Source organism: Pyxicephalus adspersus, chromosome 9 (genome assembly GCF_032062135.1).
Source record: "Pyxicephalus adspersus chromosome 9, UCB_Pads_2.0, whole genome shotgun sequence".
Lineage (NCBI taxonomy): Eukaryota > Metazoa > Chordata > Amphibia > Anura > Pyxicephalidae > Pyxicephalus > Pyxicephalus adspersus.
Window position 1 is genome coordinate 44,200,917 of NC_092866.1, and position 22,886 is coordinate 44,223,802.

The 22,886-nt window shown below is 40.6% G+C and overlaps 2 protein-coding genes across 2 annotated transcripts in view; both read right to left on the bottom strand.

Annotated features, from left to right (window-relative positions):
* The window catches only part of LSP1 (lymphocyte specific protein 1), a 53,843-nt gene extending 40,000 nt beyond the window's left edge, over positions 1 to 13,843 (bottom strand). The window contains exon 1 of the mRNA XM_072421530.1: positions 13,490 to 13,843. Coding sequence (XP_072277631.1) covers positions 13,490 to 13,569 — 80 coding nt within the window. The 5' untranslated portion in view covers positions 13,570 to 13,843. The remainder of the gene's footprint in view (positions 1 to 13,489) is intronic.
* The window catches only part of MRPL23 (mitochondrial ribosomal protein L23), a 706,510-nt gene that overhangs the window by 104,018 nt on the left and 579,606 nt on the right, over positions 1 to 22,886 (bottom strand). The window lies entirely within an intron of this gene.

Consider the following 22,886-nt stretch of genomic DNA (forward strand, 5'->3'; position numbering starts at 1 on the left):
TGTCCTTCAGAGACGCTCACAATCTAATGTCCCTACAATATTCATGGTTTTAACACTGTAAAAGGGCAATTTTTGGGGAAGCCAATGAACCTAACTGCATGTTTGGAAAGGATGGAACCAAGAGCGCCCCAGAGGAAACCCAGGCACATGGAGTACTAGCAAATTCCATGCCAATAGTGTCCTGCCTAAGATTCATACCTGGGACCCTACCCAACCCCACAAAGGTTGGCCAGTGAGCCCCCATGCCACAAAGTTTTCCTCAATGGAAAAAGTTTCACTTATGACGATATGTAGTAGTGAAAGTGCAGGAAAGGCAAGTGCCAGTGCACTTGTACATTTTTACCTCCAAGCCAAATAAACTATCTGGTCTGAAGCAAAACTGCTTTTTTTATTTTTTACACATGTTGCATTGTGAGTACATCTGATCAGAATGCTTATCAATTTCTTTACAGAAAAAGCTCAGAGTCTCATACATGTGTGCTGTGTGGGACTTCCAGCTAATTAGAGATTAAACTAATGATCACAATGTCAGCATGTGCTTGTCAGCATGGATTTCATGGTTTTTACCAATGTTGTGCTTTGTTGACCATTGTTGGTGTCTGCAAACTTGTAATAACATCTTTTTTTAGTTCCATCTGATGTATTGATGGCTCCGATGTATATTAATGATGGAAATGAGTAATGTATCTTTGAAGTGTCCCTTATCTGCAGGAACAGATTCTTTTTCAAGCCCCTTTATCCCCCATGATCCATTCTATAAATACATATTGTTTATATTGATGTATACAAAACTTTGGGCCTGATTTATTAAAACTCTCTAAGCTTGGACAGGATACTCTTACATCAGTGAAGCTGGGTGATCCAGCAAACCTGGAGTGGAAGTCATTTGTTAGTTCCTTGAGCAGATCCATTCCAGGTTTTCTGGATCACCCAGCTTCACTGATGAAAGAGTATCCTGAGAGCTTTAATAAATCCGGCTCTTTACATCTGTTTCCTCCCTGCAAAGGATTTCACACTAATATACAGAGAAATACCTATGTTACCCTATCAGTATATAAATGTCCTAATTTAAACTACATAAAACACTGGAAAAGTTTAGATATACTATTTACAAAATACAAGCTCTTTTAGCCCCCATATATATAGCTAGACAACTATTTAGGGATCGAAGCCTACAAATGACGGATTATTCTAAGTCACTAATCACTACTATGGTGTTTGCCTTCAGGCAGACTTGCCATCAGTTCACACGCATGCAATGGAATGGCTGTTTGGATCAGCTGAGACTTAAGCCTGTGTGTATATTTGAACTGCAACACTTAATAACATCTGTTCCCCATTAGGCTCCTGAAGTCAGAGGCGTTTACCCTTTCTGTGCTGATCATCTGCATTTTCTTTTCATTCCAGTCAGCAGTTTAGACTGAGAGTATTTGAACTATTGCCATTAATGTCTCCATTCACTAATCTATAATACATCTGTTATTATCCCAAAAATGTTTATTTTACACCATGTGACTGTTATTTCCAGCTCTGATTGGCTGTTATTGCTAAAAAATAAAGCTTAGTGATTGGGCAGGCTGTTCTTTTTGATGCCATTGTTTGTACTTGTCATCTGCAGCCCCAATTTATTGTACAGCACTGTGTAATAAGTTGGTGCTTTATGAATAAAAAATAATAACAGGTAGTTGAGTTTGCAGCATCAGGGAGTGTTATACCTTGGTAAAGGGTAATAGGTGGGAAAACTTGACAAAGTGCGCCACACTGTGGTTGCTGCTGGTAAGTGCACCTGAGCAATACAATGTTACCCAATGTGTGCACTAGGTGGTCTGTTCAATATATTTTGTATTTATTGGAACTTGTTCTCATGAATGCATTCCATTGCATTGGAAAGTAATACATGCTGCATTTTAAAATTCATTAGTCTGCATTTAGCAAATCAAGCCAAGTTAATAAAACTCCTTTAAAGCTTGATTTATACTTTTTGTATTTCTGTGTTCACATGAACACCTGTGTATGTTATAAATACACATTGAAACATATGTTCATGCACTAAATTGGTTCTATAACATGCATTGATGCACCTAAATGAGAACTGGACTTTTTTGGCTACTAAGTTGTCTACAGTTAAGACTTTGAATTAAGTGAAACTAAACTTTTTTTTTTTTGAAAACTCCAACCAGGTTCTTTCTTGGAGGTGATGTCCCTTCAGCAATAAAATAACCTTATCTGCTTGATCACAATTTTTTTATCTGTCCTCCTTTCAGCACAGACTGGCCGGATCGCTCCTTTCCAAAATGGCTTTAAAGTGTTTTTATGTGTTAATGTGCATTAAACAAACGTGTGAATTAACCCTTACAATCCAAAATACATTATGTATCTATATATACCATGCATACCACATGCATTATTGAAATGAACTGAGTGTGAGAGTATTTGGCGATCGATGGCGACGGTGGTTGGATGTTACAGTGCTTATTGATAGCAATGGCAACACATAAGCCACTTAAAGGGTATGTAAACCATCCATGTTACACATCTGACTATATTCAGATATCTTAAGAACATTTGCTAAGTTTCTTACCTGGAAAGCTCCTATTAACAGGACACCCTGACAATACTATGCTCGAAATTAGTAAAAGGCTTCTTAATCTGCTTTGGGCCATACATCACTGTTGGGTTGCTTATCACATAGGTGGCCCATTCAGCAACTGAATTAGAACAAATGATAAGCTGACAACACTGCTGCTAATTGCATTGTTAATTGTAATGTTGTCAGCCTGTCACAGGAAATGGATCTCCAGCTATAAAACTTTACAACAAGCAATCCAGGAAAAGGAAAACTGTATACAAGTACAAACAAGAATTTGGGATCTTTTAGAATGTAAGCTCTTTGGGGCAGGGTCCTCTCCTCCTCCTGTGTCCCCCTCTCTCCTTTGCAACCCCTATTTAGTGTACAGCTCTGCGTAATATGTTGGCGCTATATAAATCCTATTTAATAATTATTACCTGCACTTTAATCACATGCAATTTGTACGATTAGCAAATATTGATATTTCTCCTGCGAACAGCATCAGCGAGCAGTCTTTTTAGATCTCCATAAACATTTTTCCTTCTTCATTTCTGTGGTTTTGGAAAATGCGACTGGCAAGAATAAGTAAAAAAAAAAAAAAAGGAAAGCAGTCATTTCATTTTAGGCTGAAGATTGCTCAGTTATCATGTCGTCACCCCCAGGCCGGGACAGCTGCTAGTAGAAAGTGATATATTAGGGACTGCTTTATTCTTTTTTAAACATTACCATCTGTTAGAACCGGAGACAGGCCAGCCTCGATTAACCCTGTTTAGGCTGAGGATGGGATTGGAAAATCTATATAATTTGCACCATCGTTATTCTTTTTCTGTCTCGCCTGCACAAAAGATGTGAGCTATAGGAGCTTACAATCTAACGCTTTTCCAAGAAGTAGTAATAAAAGTGCAACAGTGGTAAAATATTGACAGCAGCGGGAAATTTTAGACCGTTACCCATCACCTCAAACATGTAAGTATTTGTGTTCTCATCCTACATCACCTACCATTCCTCCCAACCCCCCCTTACTGAGCTCTCCTTGTAAGGCCACACAGCTAAGATCTGCAGAGCTGGCAAGATATCCAGGCCTGCAGAGCCTTGTGTCACTGTCCGTCACCGCCGGATGCATATGTCCCCCGGTGTCTCAGTATCTCCTTAAACTGCCCCTTCCAAAAACTCCACACATGCCTTAGAAGAGACGTTACTAAGTTTAACATAAGAGAGATCAACACAGGCTTGTGGAGAGGGGCATGCTGGGAATGCGGCCTAATTCCTATCCCCTAATTATTACCTTCCAATTATTTTATTTTTTATTGGCACATTAATATCTCATATAAATATATATCCAGTATATACGTCATTTAAATACACTCCAAATATTGAGTACAATTTGGAAAAAATATCGTATTGAAAAAAGTGCGGCCATTGCAACCAATCAGTATTCATTTTGTAGGTTAAACATTAAAGTCAAATCTCATATGAGTTTTAATATTGTTAAATTGTATTTATATAGTGGCAACATATTATGCAGCGCTGTACATTAAATGGGGCTTGCAAATGACGGATAGGAGGAGGAGAGGAACCTACCCAAAGAGCTGACAATCAAAGAAAATGTAATATTTGTAAATGGACGGCTTTCATTGGGCTAATATCAGGTGATCCTGCCATTAGGGGTCTTGGAGCAGGTGGTGACAACACTTTGACCCTGTTTTACAGCTGTGACCACGCATTGTCACATAGGCGGCCAAGTGGTCATTTCAAGGCACATGACATAGTATAGTCCATTGATCCGGAGTTGTACATTGGGACGTATAATGTAGCCATTGCTGCAAGTGACTGCAATGAGGTTGCAGAATATTAGTAATGCTACAAGGGATGAAAATAGATACAAATAAATACTGTATTTCTTTTTTAAAATGGAACTCGTTTAAGATACACCGTGCTTTAGCAAACCCAGTGACATTTAGTGAGACTTTACATTTGCTTTAAAAGTTAAAATGCATTGTTAACAGAGGTACAACTTTGTTAAAAGGAGGGAGATCCTGTTAATGTATCATTATTGGCTACATACAGTGTAAGCATTATATAGTACAGACTAATAAAAAAAAAAAACAGTGACCAAAGAATAATTATCAAAATTATAGAGATACACAGGAGAATAAATGGGTTATCCGTGTATGGCAGGGGTGTCAAACTCAAATACAAAATGGGCCAAAATTAAAAACTTAGACAAAGTCGCGGGCCAAACTTGAAACTGAAATAGCACCCCTACTACAATTTCCGGCATTACTTACGTCTATAAAACAGTCCAATGCGGGGCCACGCATAGGCAGAGAGGCCGCTGGTCTATAGACGCGAGTGATGCCAGGAAATGTAGTAGCTGCGCTATTTCAATGCAGAAGCGGCGCAGCTGCAATTCATATTTAGGATTCCTTTGGGGGCCAAAAAAAAAGGACGTTGCGGGCCAGATTTGGCCCTCGGGCCAGAGTTTTACACACCTGGTGTATGGTGAATCAATAAGGGCCAAACTATTATCACAATGGTAAGACCTTTTAATAGGACCGGGATCCAGACAATCTTGTTATAAATGAAAATTATTATTGTCTATTAATATACAGTATAGCACACATATTACATGATGCTGTACACAGCCTGTTACCAATCAGAGAAGCCTACAATCTAATTATTTTCCATAGCTATTCTTCAATTTCGGATCCTCTTTGCCAGTCCAAAAGCCCAAAAATATCACACCTCCTGATATACTTTATACACCCATCGCTTTACTCATAATATCTGCTTTTAGATTGTAAGCTCTTGTTGCTATTCTTTCATCTAAATGTATTATCTAAATAAATGATTTTTAAGCCTTTTTTGTATAACTAAATCCTTTTTAACAAGCAGATCATTTCTCTAAGAATAGAAAAGGATAAATATACAGAGATAGAGAAGAGATAAGTATTTAGAGTGGATAGGTATTACACCACTGAGAGAGTTAATGTAACAGCTGAGTCAGTGAGGTCATTGATGAAGTCATTCTGCACAGGGTGGGGGCATCCAGATGTGAACATGTGGCGCGTTCATCCCAAATCATCCACCCACCACTGATCCTGTTATATAGCAATTCAGCTGATCCAGCGTATGGGACATTAGGTTTATTCGGTTACCAGGCGTATCACGCAGCAACCACATCTAGAGTAGGCTTTATGCCGGTTATTCTATCTCTGATCAGCATTAGGTTTTCTTAAAGGACCCAAAATCTGTTTTTTATGTAAAGTTGGATGCTGATTGGTTGGATCTTTCACCAATTTATTACATTTCATTATACCCCTTAGAGATCTTCCCAATGGCAGAGAAAACAATCAAAACCTGATAGACAATAAAAGTATCCCCTATGCTATCCAAAGCTTAAATTTAGGATTTTAAAATGGAGTTCTAAAGTAAACCTGGTGAAAATGTAAGCAAATCAAACAACCTATGAACTAAAACCAAAATACCTTCAGTGTAAAATGTATGTTAACAAGATCAGTGGATCCGGGGTATCAGCAGCTAAAGTTATACATAAATCATGGCTTTTACTGCAACAATTAGTCCTGTGTTTGCTCTCACATAGAGGTAGTGAGGGATCTTTCAGACCCCTAGAGCCTGATTTAATAAAGCTCTCCAAGGCTGGAGAGGATACACTTTCAACAGAGAAGCTGGATGATCCAGCAAACCTGGAATAGATCTGGTCCAGGATTCAAGACATTTGCTATCAAATAGCAAATGGCTTTAATGAAATCTTTTCCAGGTTTTCTGGATCACCCAGCTTCACTGATGAAACTGTATCCTCTCCAGCCTTGGGGAACTTTAATAGCTCAAGCCCCTGGTGTCAATTCACACACTTAGAAGTTCCACTTGGAAGGAGTGGCAAAGCACACTGCAGGTAATCTGATTTACACACAGCTGTGGTGCAAAACTTCAAGCAGCAACTGTGTGGCCAATAGCAACATGTCACAACAAGCAAACCATGACAATTTTAAAGAATAACTCCAGTCATCATTATTTTTTCAAGTGGGAAAGGGTTGGAACCCTTTTTATTTTTTCTGCTTTAAGACACAATTGAGTAAATTTAGTCTTACTTTCTGATCTGGAGGCCATTATCACCAGGATGTCATCCAAAAGTTTATGAATGGCAATGTTTAATAACCATTATAGATGGGATTTATTTATTTTGGGGAAATTACTCACTTCTTGTTGTGTCTCTGGAGGAAGTGTAGGGACTACAACAAGGCGCCAACCCTTCCCGCTCCATTCTCCATTTCATGTATTGGGTTAATAACCACAAAGTAAATGTTACAGTATATAAATACAATACAATGCAATAAATTGTATGAAATGAAACATTCAACAAGAGTTTATTTTGCAGTGTAGAGGTCATCTCATAAACCTAAACCACTTTACATCTACAGCACACACATCTTTAATATTGCTGCAGAACTTCCAGAGGAAACCACCGTCGCCTAAAAACTAAAGTCATTTACATTCTTCTGTTCTTGTAACCACTCAGTGCATTTGAATTTGAATATTCCCTCAATGTTAGCCAAGTCTCACAATTTGCAGACATTGCTACAACTAACATTCACGTGGTGCACATAAAATCTAGTATTGTGAAAAATACCCATAACCCCAGAGATGTTTAAATTTTAAACAACTTTTTAATTGTGCACTTTCTCCCCTTTTCTAACAGCAGCATAGATGGTATAAGGTATAGGTGGAAAACGTTGAGCACCTTGGGTGAAAGATGCATTGGACACTATGGAGCAGGGTGTGCTCACGTAATTTGGGGTATTCATCATTCTTCAGGATCACGCCAGGTGGTGAACAACTTCATCTTGTGAGTTATTCACCGAGCACATATTTATTTTTTGTGTGTAGTCACTGTCACCTGGGGGTTTTTATGTCATTTTGATTGATTGAAGGGTGCTGGTTGCCTTATGAGCCAGTTGTAACGTTCGGGAGAACTCCCTGGCCTCTCCATCAGTGGGGCCTTCCTTTGGACGAGCTCCCAACTTATTACTTGGTGGGCTGCTTTTGGCCAGGTGGGTCAAGTAACAAGTCCCCCCATCTTGAGCATTATGCCCCAGGGTGGTAAGGGACTAGCTGCCCTTTCGAGCAGGGGTGTCAAACCCTGGCCCCGGGGGCCAAATCGGCCCCCAACTTCCTTTTTTTTGGCCCCCCAAAGGATTCCTAAATATGAACTGTAGTTGGCCCGCCACTGCATTTAAATAGCAAGGCTATTACAATTCCGGGCATCACCGGCGTCTTTAGACCCACAGGCTCTCTGCCTATGCGTGGTCCCGCATTGGACTGTTTTATAGACGCAAGTAATGCTGGGAATTTTAGTAGCGGCGCTATTTCAATGAAGAGGGAGTTCTAGCCCTGCATTGGTCACGTCTGGCATTTCCAGCACCCCCCCCCCCCCCGTTCTTTTTTTCTTTCCTCCCCACGAACGGCTTAAATGGTTAGATTTTCATAAAAGAATATTGTTATTATTGTTGTTAGCCTGTGCAAAAAGGTTACCATTGAAATTTAACTCAGAAGGCTACAAATATAGAGACATAAGATTTTATAGGCTTGTTCCAAATTAATTTATATAGGCTTGTTCCAAATTAAATGTGAAGCAAAACCTCTTTGTTTTTATATCAAAACTTCCTCAATTTTTTCATCAATTTTCAAGGTTTGTCCGCGACTTTAGCTGCGTACACACCTGGAATTTTTCTCGTTGGAAAGGATCTTTCACGATCCTTTCCAACGAGAAAAGACTGCACGATGCATGAACGATGCTGTACATACAGCACCGTTCATGCTCTATGGAGAGGGGAGGGGGAGAGCGACGGAGCGGCACCCTGCTGCGCGCTCTCCCCTTCCCTTTCATTAGGATCGCTCGTCGTCCATCGTCCATGGATCCGCCAGGACGGTCGTCGGACGATGGACGACGACCGACTGTACACACGGCAGATTTTCGCCCGATAATTGGCCGATACCGATTATCGGGCGAGAAAAATTTGCCGTGTGTATGCAGCTTTAGTCTAAGTTTTAAATTTTAGCCCTCTGTGTATTTCAGTTTCACACCCCTGTTTTGGACCGTTATTTAGAGGTGTCGTTAGAGGAGGACCACTGATACATAAACTGTATTTAGGTATTATAATAATTACTTATAGTTATTATTATTAGTAACAGGAATTGTATGCAATGCAAGCATGCAATATGGCTGTGGTTCATAAATATGAAGTTTTAACAAATATGGGTGAATATTTAAATTTTTTTTTTTTTTTAGTAGACTGGCACTTTATTGCGTAGAGAAATTTAAAGGTATCCTAGTAAGGGGTTCAGTATTGCAATTATTATATATATCTGATATGCTTTTTACGATCTTTAGTGGTCATATAATTTTTTACATGATTATTGTAAAATGTTCTGCACTTCCCAGATCTGCTTTATATATTGTATCATTTTTTTAAAAATTTCAGACCATCAAAAAAGAAAGAAGAGAGATGTGTTTTTTCCTGATCTATATGGAGCATTTTTTTCATCACCCCTTGTACCTAACCTTACAGATATTGTGATGAATTTAGCTTCGATTATCCAGAGGTCATAAGAAGACAGAAACAAAATAAGTAAATAAATGCTCTTACAATTTGTATTTCTGAAAGCTTAATGTTGCCCTTATGGGTAAAAAAAAAAAAGTTACATGTTTAGCGAAACCTTTTAGGAAAAATAAGACCAGTCCCTTCAGCTCAGAGGGACAGGTGCTCTTTAAGTATAGAATCCCATCAGACAAATTTAGGACACAGGGTGACATTTTGAAGAGCCAGGAAGGGTGTCTGTTCTTCATGTGCCATAGTAATTATGGTAAAAATGTAGGTATCAGCACAAAAGTTCTGTACAGCCCTAGGAAGGAAGAGCTTAACCCAATGTATTAGTGGGCTGACGTCATCAACTGTTCTGCAGCGTTATGACAATACAGTTTGAGAGAGAAATAGAGCAACATGAGGAATAATATTAGGTCAAGGAAGAGTTAACTCTAAAATGATGCACTGTAGCTGGTTTTAAATCACAAATAAGTTTTGAAATTGCAGAAAGCTTGGAAATGTAAGCTCTTCAGAGCAGGGTCCTCTCCTCCTCCTGTGTCTGTCATTTGCAACCCCTATTTAATGTACAGCACTGCGTAATATGTTGGCGCTATATAAATCCTGTTTATTATTACTAATAATAATAATAATAATAATAAAAATAATAATATTGTACATTCCTGTGCTTTCTTCCACCTCTCTGTTATCATTTACATTGTTTTCACTTATCCTATCCAAATGGATAAATGAAAAAAAGCCCTTCTACTGTATGGTATGGACATTGATACTGGAGTGGGGTTCCATAGTCCTATCGTCTTTCTATTGTTCTTGCATTTATATCTTATAATACCTTGCATTCATTCACTTAACATAAAATAAAATATCTATCCTAAGTCTGCTTTAAATACTACCAAAATGGTAAAAGTTCCAGTTTGTGGCCCCTTTGGAACCATGGTACCATTTAGTCACTGTAAGATTTTAATGTGTCAGAATCCTGTATAATGCAAAGGAAAGCTGACCATTCAATGTGCTGCCCATTACAGGCTCCTGTTTAGGCATATATCACCTAGGCAAAAGTCTACAGAGCCCCCCATCGGTCAGGGTGCAGATTGCACCCATTCATTGTAGGTTTGCTGCTGGATATAAATGGAGCAAGACCATCCAATTGATTTCTGCCATTCAGAAGCCCAGTAGTGATGATGGAGGGAGCAGAAATCTGCACCCTCATTGCATAAAAAATATAGGAACAGCTTGGCAAATGAGAACTTAGGAACCTTTACTTCTCCCTTCATTGCTGACAGCTGCTGCTAGTGAGGATTTTGGTAGCTGTGAGAAAGGGGAAGGGGAGGCTGGAGGTTGGGGTACAGCAAACAATGTTTGGGAGAGGAGACAGATATCCTGGCAGGTGTATCGTCTCATTAAATGAGTGGGTATGCGCATGCTTGACAATGAGTGCTTTTGTTCAGGCAGACATGAAAGTAAGTACGTATGTGTTTATGTATATACCGTTTGTTTGTGGCCATTTGTATCAATGGTGGACAGATATTCTCTTGTTTTCTCCCTAGCTTTTGGACAATCAGATGCCAGTGGTGATTTTTAAAAATAAGGTATGATATAGGAGATAGGCAAGGGCTTCAGGTATGATATAGGAGATGGCCAGAGACTACAGAAGGATCACATGGGTATGGTTAGAAAAGACTGGGAAGGGTCAGACACTTCAGCAAATATTCATGAGATGGTAAGAAACCTTGGGCATGGTACAAGGGATGGTTAGAGATTGCAGTCATGCAATGCAGGATGGTTGAAGACTACTGCCTTGCTACATAGGATTGGCTAGGACTGGCTGGACTGGCAACACCTAGGAATTTGACATTGCTAAAAATCCCATTACAATTCAGTACACATTTGTGCCACAAATAACCCAGGATCAAAAGAACTGGTGCCATGTTTGATATTCTTCTGATTAAAACCCAACATATAAAAAAAGGATAGCACAGAAAACAATATGAAAGCCTTAAAAGGAAATAGTCCACTTTTTCTTCACAAAAGCAGGGAAATCACTGACTGGGACCCGAGGGTCAAACAACCAGGGTGATGCCAGGGGTGTAGGCCAATATGTTACAAGAGCTAGCTGCATTCTTATTTCTCATTTTTGAGTTCTAGTTTTCAGGGACTTTCCAGTCTACTTATAAAATGTTACATAGAACTGCCAGACGTTTTGTAGGAGATATCAGGGACTTTTATTCATGGTATTTCATTTGTCTGGTCCAATGCATGTGTGATTGTATGCTATGCTAATAATGCTTATACCCCCTCCTCCCTCTTTTTTTACTTCCTTTTGTGACCCGCATAAGTATAGAAGTGTACTCAGCTGTCTATGAAGCAAGTGGCAGAATCTTCTTGGAGCAATGTGTTGGCGCCTTACAAGAGGATGGCTTCAAATTGTTTACATTCCTTTGGCATTCAACATCCAACAGATACAGATGATGATTTTTTTGGCTAGATTTAAATAAAGTGTGATCAGCCAGGCCATAAAATATGTAAGATATGGCGGACATCTGTCTGGCTCACATGATATGGCAGTGCCTATACAAATGGTGCAAGTTAACCCACAATAACCAAACAACCAAACATAATCTTCCTAGGAATGTCAATGCCCCATTGTAACATCCACCCAACAAAGCATTTTATTATTTGCATTATCTCCCCGCCTATTGTGTGTTTACTTCCCCCACCTACTGGATTGTAAGCTCTTCTGGGTCCTCTCCTCCTCCTGTGTCACTGTCTGTATCTGTCTGTCATTTGCAACCCCTATTTAATGTACAGCGCTGCATATTATGTTGGCACTATATAAATCCTGTTTTTTTCATAATATTAATTTGAATATCCAATATTTCCCTCTGTTTTATTCTATCAGGAGACCAACCTTTTTTTTTTTATCAGACAGGAGATGAAGGAATCTTCTAAAATACAGTAAAACCTGATAGGTGTTATACCCAATTCCTAATATATTATATCCAAAACTAAAAAGTATGTTTTATGCACTGATACAATTTTATTTGCACTTTTCACTGAAGGATGATGTAAACTGCCATTTCTTATCTGCCTCTAAACATTCCAGCTTGCTTGGTTGGTGTTCTGGTGCCTTTAATATGATCTGAATCACTGAACAAGATTGAGGATGCAGCTCAGGTGATCAGCGCATTGCCAAAAATCAGCTTTACATCCAGGCAATTAGCATTCCTTATAATAGGCTCAGCAATGGTAGTTTAGATAATCTAGAAAGTTCTGGGGTGAAAGAGCACTAATTGATAACAGGACTTTAAAGGCCACTCACTATACATATAATAAAATCCACTTTAATATAAAAAATTTGGTTGTACTTTGGCATATTGTATATATATTTTTCTGTTATAATCATAGATCTCTACTCTCCTGAAGAAGCAGATATATACGCAAAATGCGTAGAGACGTTTGAGTGGGTGTAACCTCTTGTTGGACACCCCAATAGGAGATCCGCTGTTATGTCCTGTGTTTTTTGGATTTTATAATTTTTGTACAATTTTAATTGTTTATATTAAAGTGGATTTTATTATATGTATAGTGTGTCCTGTTATCAATTGGTGCTCTTTCACCCCAGAACTTTCTAAGTCTATTTGGGATGTGGCCAGTTTAAAATCTAACAGGTTGGGTATTACTGTTAGTTTCCATAATCTGTCAGTGACAGGTCCACTTTTAGAAGAGCACCAAGGCAGGGCGCTGTAAGTTATTCAGGAAGCTTTGTACAGCACCCCACTGATCCCTACCACCAGCCATGTCTTGTTAATGCAAAGCCTCACCCCAAAGCCATGGGGTTTCCATCATCAATGGGCAAAAAGCCTAAATGCTCTATAACATTAGGTTATAATTGCACTATACACTAACAGTTCCAAATGTGCATTTGGCTGATGGGTTGAAAAAGGAGGATTTGCATGGCTGCATCCACTATCCTGAAATATACTGTGCACTGCAACAAGTGTCCCCATTAGAAGACCATTACTATTCCAGGTTGGATTTTCCCCACACTTGTGATAGTAGTCATCAGAACAAAAAGAAAGAATGACCACAGCGGGGGACACAGAAAGAAACAAAAACATGACAGGGGTTCCATAGTTCAAAACAAAAAGTTTTGGCTTTAGATACACTTCTCATTGCTCTAATTTTAGAAATGGGATTGGCTGGCATGTTACTATTACTTATCACATTTTTTACTGAATAAGTCCATGCATTATTACAGGCAAATATGTGCATAAATTATTAGAGAAATATTTCTCACCTCTGGGTCTCCTCAGGCTCCACTTGAAAAGTTTGCTCATCACTCCCCTCTGCTCTTTGTGGTTCCTCATTGTCAGACATCTTGTCTTGTCACTGTGGCCCTTTGTATCAGACTTTGTGAATAAGGGTGCGGCGGACAATGTGGATTATATGTGTTGTAGTGTGGTCCAGATATGTTCTCAGGATGGGTGTTTGCAAATTTTGGATTTCTCCTTTTGTTCTATTGCAGCCAAGCAATGTGAGAGTGACAGTGCGGGTGTGTCTGCTGTCTCTGTGGCTTTGCTGGCCTCAGCTCTAACTGTATTGTATTATTCTGTGATTTCCCTCTCTCTGGATCTAAATGAGTTGTGTCACAGGGTACAGCTCCTCTTTCTTCTTTCCTGTGTTGTGTCACAATGGTGAGTCTCCTTGCCTACCCCCACCTTTTCAAAATGTTGCAGGATGTGGTTTTGTGGACATATTAAACTTCTGTATTTTATACTGCACAGCTCAAGAGATGCAAATCTCAGAAAACAAGATGTGTGACAGACACTGTATATCTGTTTAGATTTGGGGCTCAAGGATACATAACCCCCTATTAACCTCTATTAATATAAGCTTTAAAAAGTAATATTCAATAGAATAAAATCTACAGTTTCCATTGGAATAATATCTGGAGATAATTCTCGCTCTGTCCCTGTCTCCCCTGTACCAGGCCTGGTGCCAGGTTCAGCTCACATTAGGCCGGCATAGTGATCATTAGGAAAACTGCCCTGAGATTCAGCCATTGTTGGAGTGTACAATAAGGGGCTGATATGCAAAGGATGCAAAAACATAAAAATAGTATAATATTACAAAATGTGCAATTGTCTATGATACAACATGCTTCATTCTTAGTTCACATTTAGTTAGTTTAGCCATGGGGGTTTTCCACCCCACCAGCATGGGCCATTTTATATGAATAGCCTTGTACAAGCATACACAATTGGGCGACACAGTTATGCACAATTAAAAAAAAAATTAAAAAATCAAGAGTTCTAGAGATAACCAAGCAAAAAGGTGTAAAATAAATGGAGAGTAGATAAATACCCGGATAAATCTGTGCAAAAAACAGTTTTAAAAATGCACCAACCACAATTCATTTGCAGCCACTTTCAAATACTACAAAGTATGATCTAAACCTTATAAAATCAATGCTTTTGGTAAGGAAGGGTTAATACCCTGCTACTAAGAGCTAAACATCTGAGTGTAATTGAACCCTTAGGTACCCTGCAATCATCCAGTACTTGTGGTTTTCATGTCTTCTGCACACCGCCTAAATGGTACAGTGCAGAGGAGCCGACTTGGTATAGCTATGAGCTTCATTCCAACATTTCATATTGTGGTGTTTTATGTCACACTGTATATACAAATGACACTCAAAATCAAACCAGATCATGTTCTGAATATATAAAAGACGAAAGTTGGTCTACTAGAAACCAAAACGATCGATAATAATAAAATACAAATACAAAACTTTATGTAATATATATTATAATGCAAATCAAGTAAATTTAAGGTTACTATTTAATATAATTAAAAGAAATAAATAAAAGACTCTCAAATGTTTATCTTTTTCGGAGCGAAATCTGAGATTGCCTTTAACATTCCCTGGTGGGAATCTTCAATGGCAGTAACTGACTCCCAACATGGAGTGTTTGAGGGAATGTCAGGTTCCCTGCTTTATAAGCCCAAAGTTTAACCGATGAACATCAAAAAATATTTTGCAGATTTATCAGTGGTTATATGTGGTGGCTGCATTTGTTTTCTTTTAATCCTACTAAAGCAAGGACATTTTTGTCTCTCTAGTATGCCAGGGCATAGTTTATGTTCACAAACTGTTGACACTTGGGGCATTTATTACTCTTATTACCACTATTAGGGAATGCCTATCAATGACCATGGATGCCGGAACTTTTTTTTACTCCCAATGACCGCTGATGCACAGGCATTTATTACTCTTACTGACCCAGGGCCGTTATTTACTACCACTAACATGGGGAATTTATTACTCTCACCGACCAATAATGCATGGACATAATTTACTACCTGTGAGCACTAAGGCTTGCTGTATTTCAACCAAGAGAAACCTAAATGACTCTTGCCCAGGACTTAATTTTTTCTAAAACCTCCCCTGACTATAGAACACAAAAGGTGGATGTGTTCCAAAAGGAACAGGGCAGGACTTATTGTAGTGTCAGAGCTCTTCTGCTGTCTACTAATCACTCTGATGGGTTTCCCTAACTGGAATGTGGACAAAGTACAAAGTACTTATGAATAATTCAACCCAATGAGCCAATAGGCCATTTGCATACATTCATTGCAGGGTATATGCTTCTTTAATGCATATTCTCCATCAGGTTAATTTAATAAAGATAAATGTGCAACTGCAGCAAATAAAATAAATAAATAAATGCATCTCCTTCTTCTGTACTTTGGATATCAACGTTCAATTTGCATATCATAGGGGTCAACTAAGGGTAGGAGGCCAGTGGGAACAGGGTGGTGTGCAGGGCTGCCAGACTTATCAGCCTTAGATGATACAGGTAACAGACTACGAAATGTGCTGGGGCAGTTACATTCATTAGTTCTTAAAAGTATTTTGAATTCATTTAAACCAGAACATTAGGCTGAAAATGTACTGCCTATGTTCCACGGTTCCTTCCATCATCCTGTTGCTTTGTATACATCTTGGGTATGCCTTTAATATGTAGGGGAGGGTGAGCAACTAAATAAATTATCACCTGAGGAAGTGGACAGGGGCTCCACATAACGCGTAGAGAACATGACTAGGGTAGAGCAGATAAAGCCATTGACTTACCATCTCCAATTTATCCCTCCCCCATAATTACAACCTTAATACCTGAAATAACACACCAAAACTTTTGTGGGATAAATTGGCAAGAGCAGCACTTTTATTAACATACTATTTTAACCCCTAATTTAACATACAACAATAACACAGTATTAACCAAAATTCAAGTATGAAAGGAAATATTAATAACCCTAATTTAGGTCCATGAAAGTACCTCTCCATTACCCCTTAACCCTGTTACTTCTCCTAACAAGCCAGGCTCGAAGCCGCTACCACACCGCCTTGGAGACAGTTAGCAGGTATCTCCATCTCTCTCCTTGCCCCCACAACAACCCGGTGTCATGCGGGACTTCCCTTTACTGGGAACTCTATATCCCGATGGGTTCCCACCCCCTTTGTTTCCTTGTCTACCATTTTTTAAACTCTCATGAACCTACAAACAACACCACCCAGCTGAAAGCATGACACCTCCGCCACACCCTCTCAGCTCTTTGCAGCCTCCCCTGTAAACTCAGAAACCACAAATCGGTGCCCACTGCATTTAAATGCACACCGTCACTCCACAGAAACAAGTGTGGCTCCTTCTCCAATTCCCAATGCCTAACTACCATACCCCCAATCCGAACAACAAACCTTCCCACCTCCTTGTTTACCCTAATACGCACTTTATTCAATCGGTCCACTGACCGCACAAGACACCCTGCCCACAAAATCAGACCACAAAAACAAAGTTTTCGGAAAAGCATTCCTCAAACGCAAGCAGTAAAATTTTATATCAGGAATGAAATCGCACATGGGGCTCTCCCCACGGTCATTTCCCCCAGCACGAATTAACGGGATATTAGGAGGCCTGTCTAAATGAGCAAACCTGTTGAATTCTGGAACAACCACGGCACCTGTGCCAAACCCAACTGCCTTCCATTTGGCCAAACATCTGCCCTCCATGCTCCCCAATTGACAAGAGAATGTCCCCGAATCCATATCCAAGACACCCCACCGCACCTGTAACCTAAAACAAAAACGACATCCAGCATAGGATCCTCATACAATACCCCATAACACTCCACCCCCCCGCCACAACATGCCCCCTCCACTCCTTCCTCACAACAAGTGGGGGCGAATATATAGCCGCAATCGATTTGACTCCCAACGCCCTATCTGCTTTATAACCTCTGGGCTCAGTGCCCACTTGGCCGCCTCAGTGGCCACCCCAATCCTAAGGGAATGTGTGGAATACTCACCCGCATTCCTGCCAATAACCCCCACACATTTTTTGAAGACGGCCCCAAACTAGAAATGCGTCACAAACGATCCATTTTCATGAATAAATAAAGGGCCTGCCCCTGGAGGCTGAATCTGCACATACTTATCCACAGTTCTAACAGGGTACACCTCTGAACTCCTTAAGGCGCCCAACTCCAGTGGCACACCCCTGCACAACTGATCGGTTTTTGACTTGCGAGCCCACACCACCACCCTGCTCCCCTTCAGGAGCACATCACTCCACTGCAAACCCCCCGACCTGGACTTGCTAGGACAGACCAGCTCGGCTAAGCATAACGCTACAAAAAAGGTAACTACAAACAACGCTTAAAACAAAATAGCCTCAAAAGAATTGGCGCACACCTCCCTCAGCTGCCACACCAGTTCCTTCAAGATCTCAACTGACACAGGCCATCTTGTATACCTGCGTGCACTGCCTTTCCTATAACCCTTTAAAGCTCGTCTAACCACAAAGCCCTTCGTGCCATTTACCCACTCCATCAGTTTAAATAAAAAAGCCAATGCTGACAATTTTCAATTCACCGCTCCACCGGACCCCCCCCCACACACACACACACAAAAAAATCATTCAAGTAGTGGAAGAATTATAGAAGTTAACCCAGACACTTCCTTAACCACCCACAAATGTGCTGAAAGTTTCAAACAAAGCAAAAAAAATGGAGCATCCCATTGGCAGACACTTGTCCACAAAATAGGACTTCCACCACTCGCAACCCAGTAACCTAAAACTATCCGGATGTACCGGCAACAACCTAAAGGCCGCCTCAATATCAGCCTTCAACATCAAACCTCCCCTCCCTGCTTTCCTGACCAATGAGACTGCAGAGTCAAAGGAAGTATAAGCCACCCTGCATAACCTCGGATCGATGGCATCATTTACCCTCCCCCCTTTAGGGTACGATAAATGATGTATTATGCGGAACTGGTTAGGTTACCCCTTGGGAACCACTCCCAGTGGCAACACAACCAATCCCTCCACGGCAGCTCAGTAAATGGGCCTGCCATGCTGCCCAACACGACCTCCTTCGACAATTTAGCCATAACCATTCCCGGATTCAATATTGCAGATCGAAAATTACCAGCTCGCTGAGGGATTTTTTCCAACCGACACGGGATCCGAAAGCCCTTAGAGAAACCCACCTCCAACAATCATGCAGCCTCCTTATCAGGATACTTACCACGGAAACCCAGCATGCTTTGCACCCTCTCCTGTGTCGTCCCCCTTTTTCAGGACACTCTAAATTTACAAGTCCCCTCATTAAATAGTCATCAGAGTCCTCTGCTCTTACCTGTCAAGGATCCCGCGGCTCCCGAGCCCCCAGGAATCCTAAGAAACGACTGCGAGTCTAAACGTGCGGATGTCATCAGGCGCATCCACAAGCTAATTTTCCTTGTGGTCCCAATGCACCTCACTGATGGCATCCAGGTAGCTAAAAAGCACTGAACAATGTTTGACCTCCACCTCCGGCCGGAGATGTATAAACCTGGAACTTTCTGTCAGCAAACAAGGTCCAATTTTTGGTCCAGGCTTCTGCACTCCCGCAACAAGGCCAGAGCTTGCCTCCACCGACTTGCGGTCACGGATCTGGCTCTGAACCACCACCGCTGCCACCTCTGCACCTCGACTTGGACCACCAACCGCCCTAGCTATCCTGACCGGCTCCGCTCTTCGCTCTGTCGCTCTCCCCATTGGGCAGCTCTCAGATCCTGCGGCATCACTGGGGGGACAGCGTTTGCTCCCGAATCCCACGACGCACGGACTGAGCCTTGCTGGTAGTGGGCTTCACTGGGTCCACTGAGGGATCCCGCCTTGGTGGAGTATTCCACCCGCCCCCCCACCTGCCGCTAAGAGAGTCCCTTAGCAGGGAGGCTCAGAGGGTCCCTTGCAGGGCTCCTGTGGCGACGGTGGACGCCGGGGTCGAACTCGGACTAAAGAGCTAGGTGGTCTGGACCGTCGAGCACCCACCGGGGTAGGCTGAGCTGAACTCGCCTCCCTCTGACCTCTGGCATTACCGAGGCAACCTTGGCTTCCAGCCAGGCTACCTCTTTAACCCCCCTAGCGGTAATCCCGAGTGGGACTTGGGGTGGATTCTATTTGCAAAAAATGGTAATCCCGAGTCGCACTCAGGGTAAAAAAACAAGCTCCCTTACCTGCGCACCGCAATCCAGCGGTGATCCAATGATCCCGCTCTGATGCCGGGATGTTTCTGAATTAGGGAGCATGGCCGGGCAGGAAATTTAAAAGCAGATCACAGAGTAATCTGTTTTTTTAATACCACCTGGGGTCCCGGACACAGCGCTGCTCGCATCAGCAGTTAGATGCGAAGCAGAATGCAGGACTTCTGCATTGTGCATCACATCTAACTGCAGATGCAAGCAGCAATAGTAAATTCTGGGGGTTGTGCCAGCGGGAAATCACTGCTGGCACCACCCCCCGAATTTACTATTGCTTCTCGCATCACCAGGAAGATGTGATGCACAATGCAGAAGTCCTGCATTGTTCTTTGCATCTCCCTGGAGATGCGAGCAGCAGCAGCATTGGTGGATGGAGGGGGTGAGCCAGGGAGGAACATTGCCACTGGCATCACCCGGAAGATGTGACATCTTCCTGGTGATGCGAGTTGTGATGTATTCGGGGGGTGTGGCCGGGCGGGAAAATTTAAAAGCAGATCACAATGTAATCTGCTTTTAAATGGTTTTTACATTAAAAAAACACCACACTACGTATAATAAAAATAAAAGTACTGATCTGAACAATTTATCAGCTGGAGTTCCCCATTTATCTGAAGTCATACACACTAAGGGTGGGAGAACATCATATCAACTAAAGTTCCCCATATATTTGGAGATATATACCTTACGACTGGTTATGTTTTTATGGTATTATTCCTAATAAATAGAGAGAATACACGTTGGTGTTTTAAAATGTGATGTTTTAATAAAAAAATGTAAACTGAATTTATGTATGATGCTATTTATTACTGCCTGAAAAGTGCTTGTTTGTTGGTTTCTATATTGAAATTAATTGCAATTTTTAAAGGGATGTGGCAGTCCTTGATATGATAACCAGGTGGAAGAACAAAAAACATTTTTGTATATAGGAGTAGGAGGAGATAGCAGAGGAATGAGTCTTGTAGACTGTGGCCTTGCTGTATTGCTTCCACTGTGGTTGGTCACCAACTTAGTTGTGCTTTCTAGTTTTAAAGAATCTTGGTACAGGTAAAACAAAAAATATAAATATGTTGGCATGTAAAATATTCCCCATATACAGGCATATTAAGCCATCAGCTGTAACAAATAGTTAATCTAACAAACCATGTTGAAGTTCAGAGTAGCATATCTTAAAGCTCTATACACTGCTAAGTCTTGCAGTTCTCTCACATGGTGCTGTTTTTGCACAGTGCATTAAACATTTCTCTTTCTGTGCTTGCAGAGACCTTTGTACATAATGCTTTTTGTACTGTTGCTGCTGACCGCAAAGCAGTGATGAGTCGCACAACTTCACCTCTGCTTCCTTTGCATTTCCCCTCTAGTTCCTGCCTTTTAATCTCATATTTGTAACTGCAGATAAAAATATGAGTTGGCTGGACTTGAGTGTAGAGCTTACACCCCCACCCTTGGTCTCAGAGCGGTATATGGTTTCACAAAACATCGCTGGTCAGCAGTGTCTAGCATTATGTGGCACACAAAACAAGAGCAATCCAGATAATTATTCTAACATATGTTGCAAGGCTGTCAGGAAAAGCATTTCTACTGTCTACATTACCAGTCCTTGCACTTACAACTGTTAGAGATTTCAGTATAAAAAGAACAGGAATCCTATCTCCTAGATTGTAAGCTCTTCAGGGAAGGGTCCTCTCCTCCTGTGTCACTGTCTGTATTCGTCTGTCATTTGCAACCTCTATTTATTGTACAGCGCTGCGTTATATGTTGGCGCAATAAAAAATCCTGTTTAATACTAAAAATTGCTTATATATTAGTAGAGCAAAAACAATGTACAATGTACGGATCACACATGAGGTAAGGTTTAGTTTACAGTAGTCAGGACAGTGAAATATGTGAGTAGGTTGGTTTTGGCTTTGCTCTGCATGATTTGAGTTTTTCCTTTTATTTTCTTTTTATTGACTTGCCTTTAACTGGCCATACACAATATTTTCATTCAATTAGTGCAGCCTTTTTTTATCGTTTCTACCCCTGAGAAACGGGTTTGGGGGCACCCCTGCTAAAACCATAGGAGGTCAATGGAAAAATATACCTTTCATTGGTGGTCACTGGAAAGATTGCACCTCATGCAGATGGCTAAAAAAAAGGTTTGGTGCCATGCTACTGGTTCTGCTAAATGGAATTGGTCTCAAAAGGGGAGGTCAATTAACCAAACCCAAATATACCCCCAGTAACCTCTGCAGGAACTTTGGCTGAGAACAACTGGGCTAGATGAAAATGCCAAATCTATCAGAAAGCAATCAAAACAATTCCATGCTCAATCGTACCTGGGCATCCGTTGGGCAGAATGCAATTTAAAAAATGTATGCAGCAAAGCAGGATTTTTTTGTTGTTGATCGTTTAACCATTATATGGGCATCTTAACCATTTTTTGTGGTACAATTGATATCCAGCAAGTGGATTGCAAATTGAATATTTGTAGCTGATCACAACTGATCATAATGTCGATTGTAATGCTGATTAAAAATAACATAAGGGGCTCTATTTATGAAATCGTGAATATGACATTCCCCTAAACATGTTAAATATAAGACAAGTAGAGCCCTGAGAGAAAATTGCAGTGTTTATATTAGGTACCCAAAAAGTACTATTGTAGATAGAGATGGAGCTCAGTGAGTTGAGTCAGCCCCTGGACACATATTTTTAGATACTCCAAGAATGACATCCCCCTGCCATAATTCCTGATTCACAACATCAGCTGTACAACAGTCACAAGTTAAAGGGTCATTCTACACAACTGGTGATATTTTTGTTGGAATTAGACCTCTTATTGATATTCTAAATAAGAAATAGGAGACATTAGCTTGGCAATATATACTGTATATATATACTGTATATATATATATATATATATATTCATATATCTTAGAATATTTGAAGAAATTGACAACAATTTAGGTTTAAAGTGAGTTTATTGTTACTTGTGTATTTATATAGTACCAGAGTATTATGCAGAGTCCATAGTCATATCCCTGTCTCTCAGAGGGGCTCACAGTTTATGTCCCTATCATAGTCATATGTCATTACCACAATCTAAGGACAATTTTGCAAGGGATAA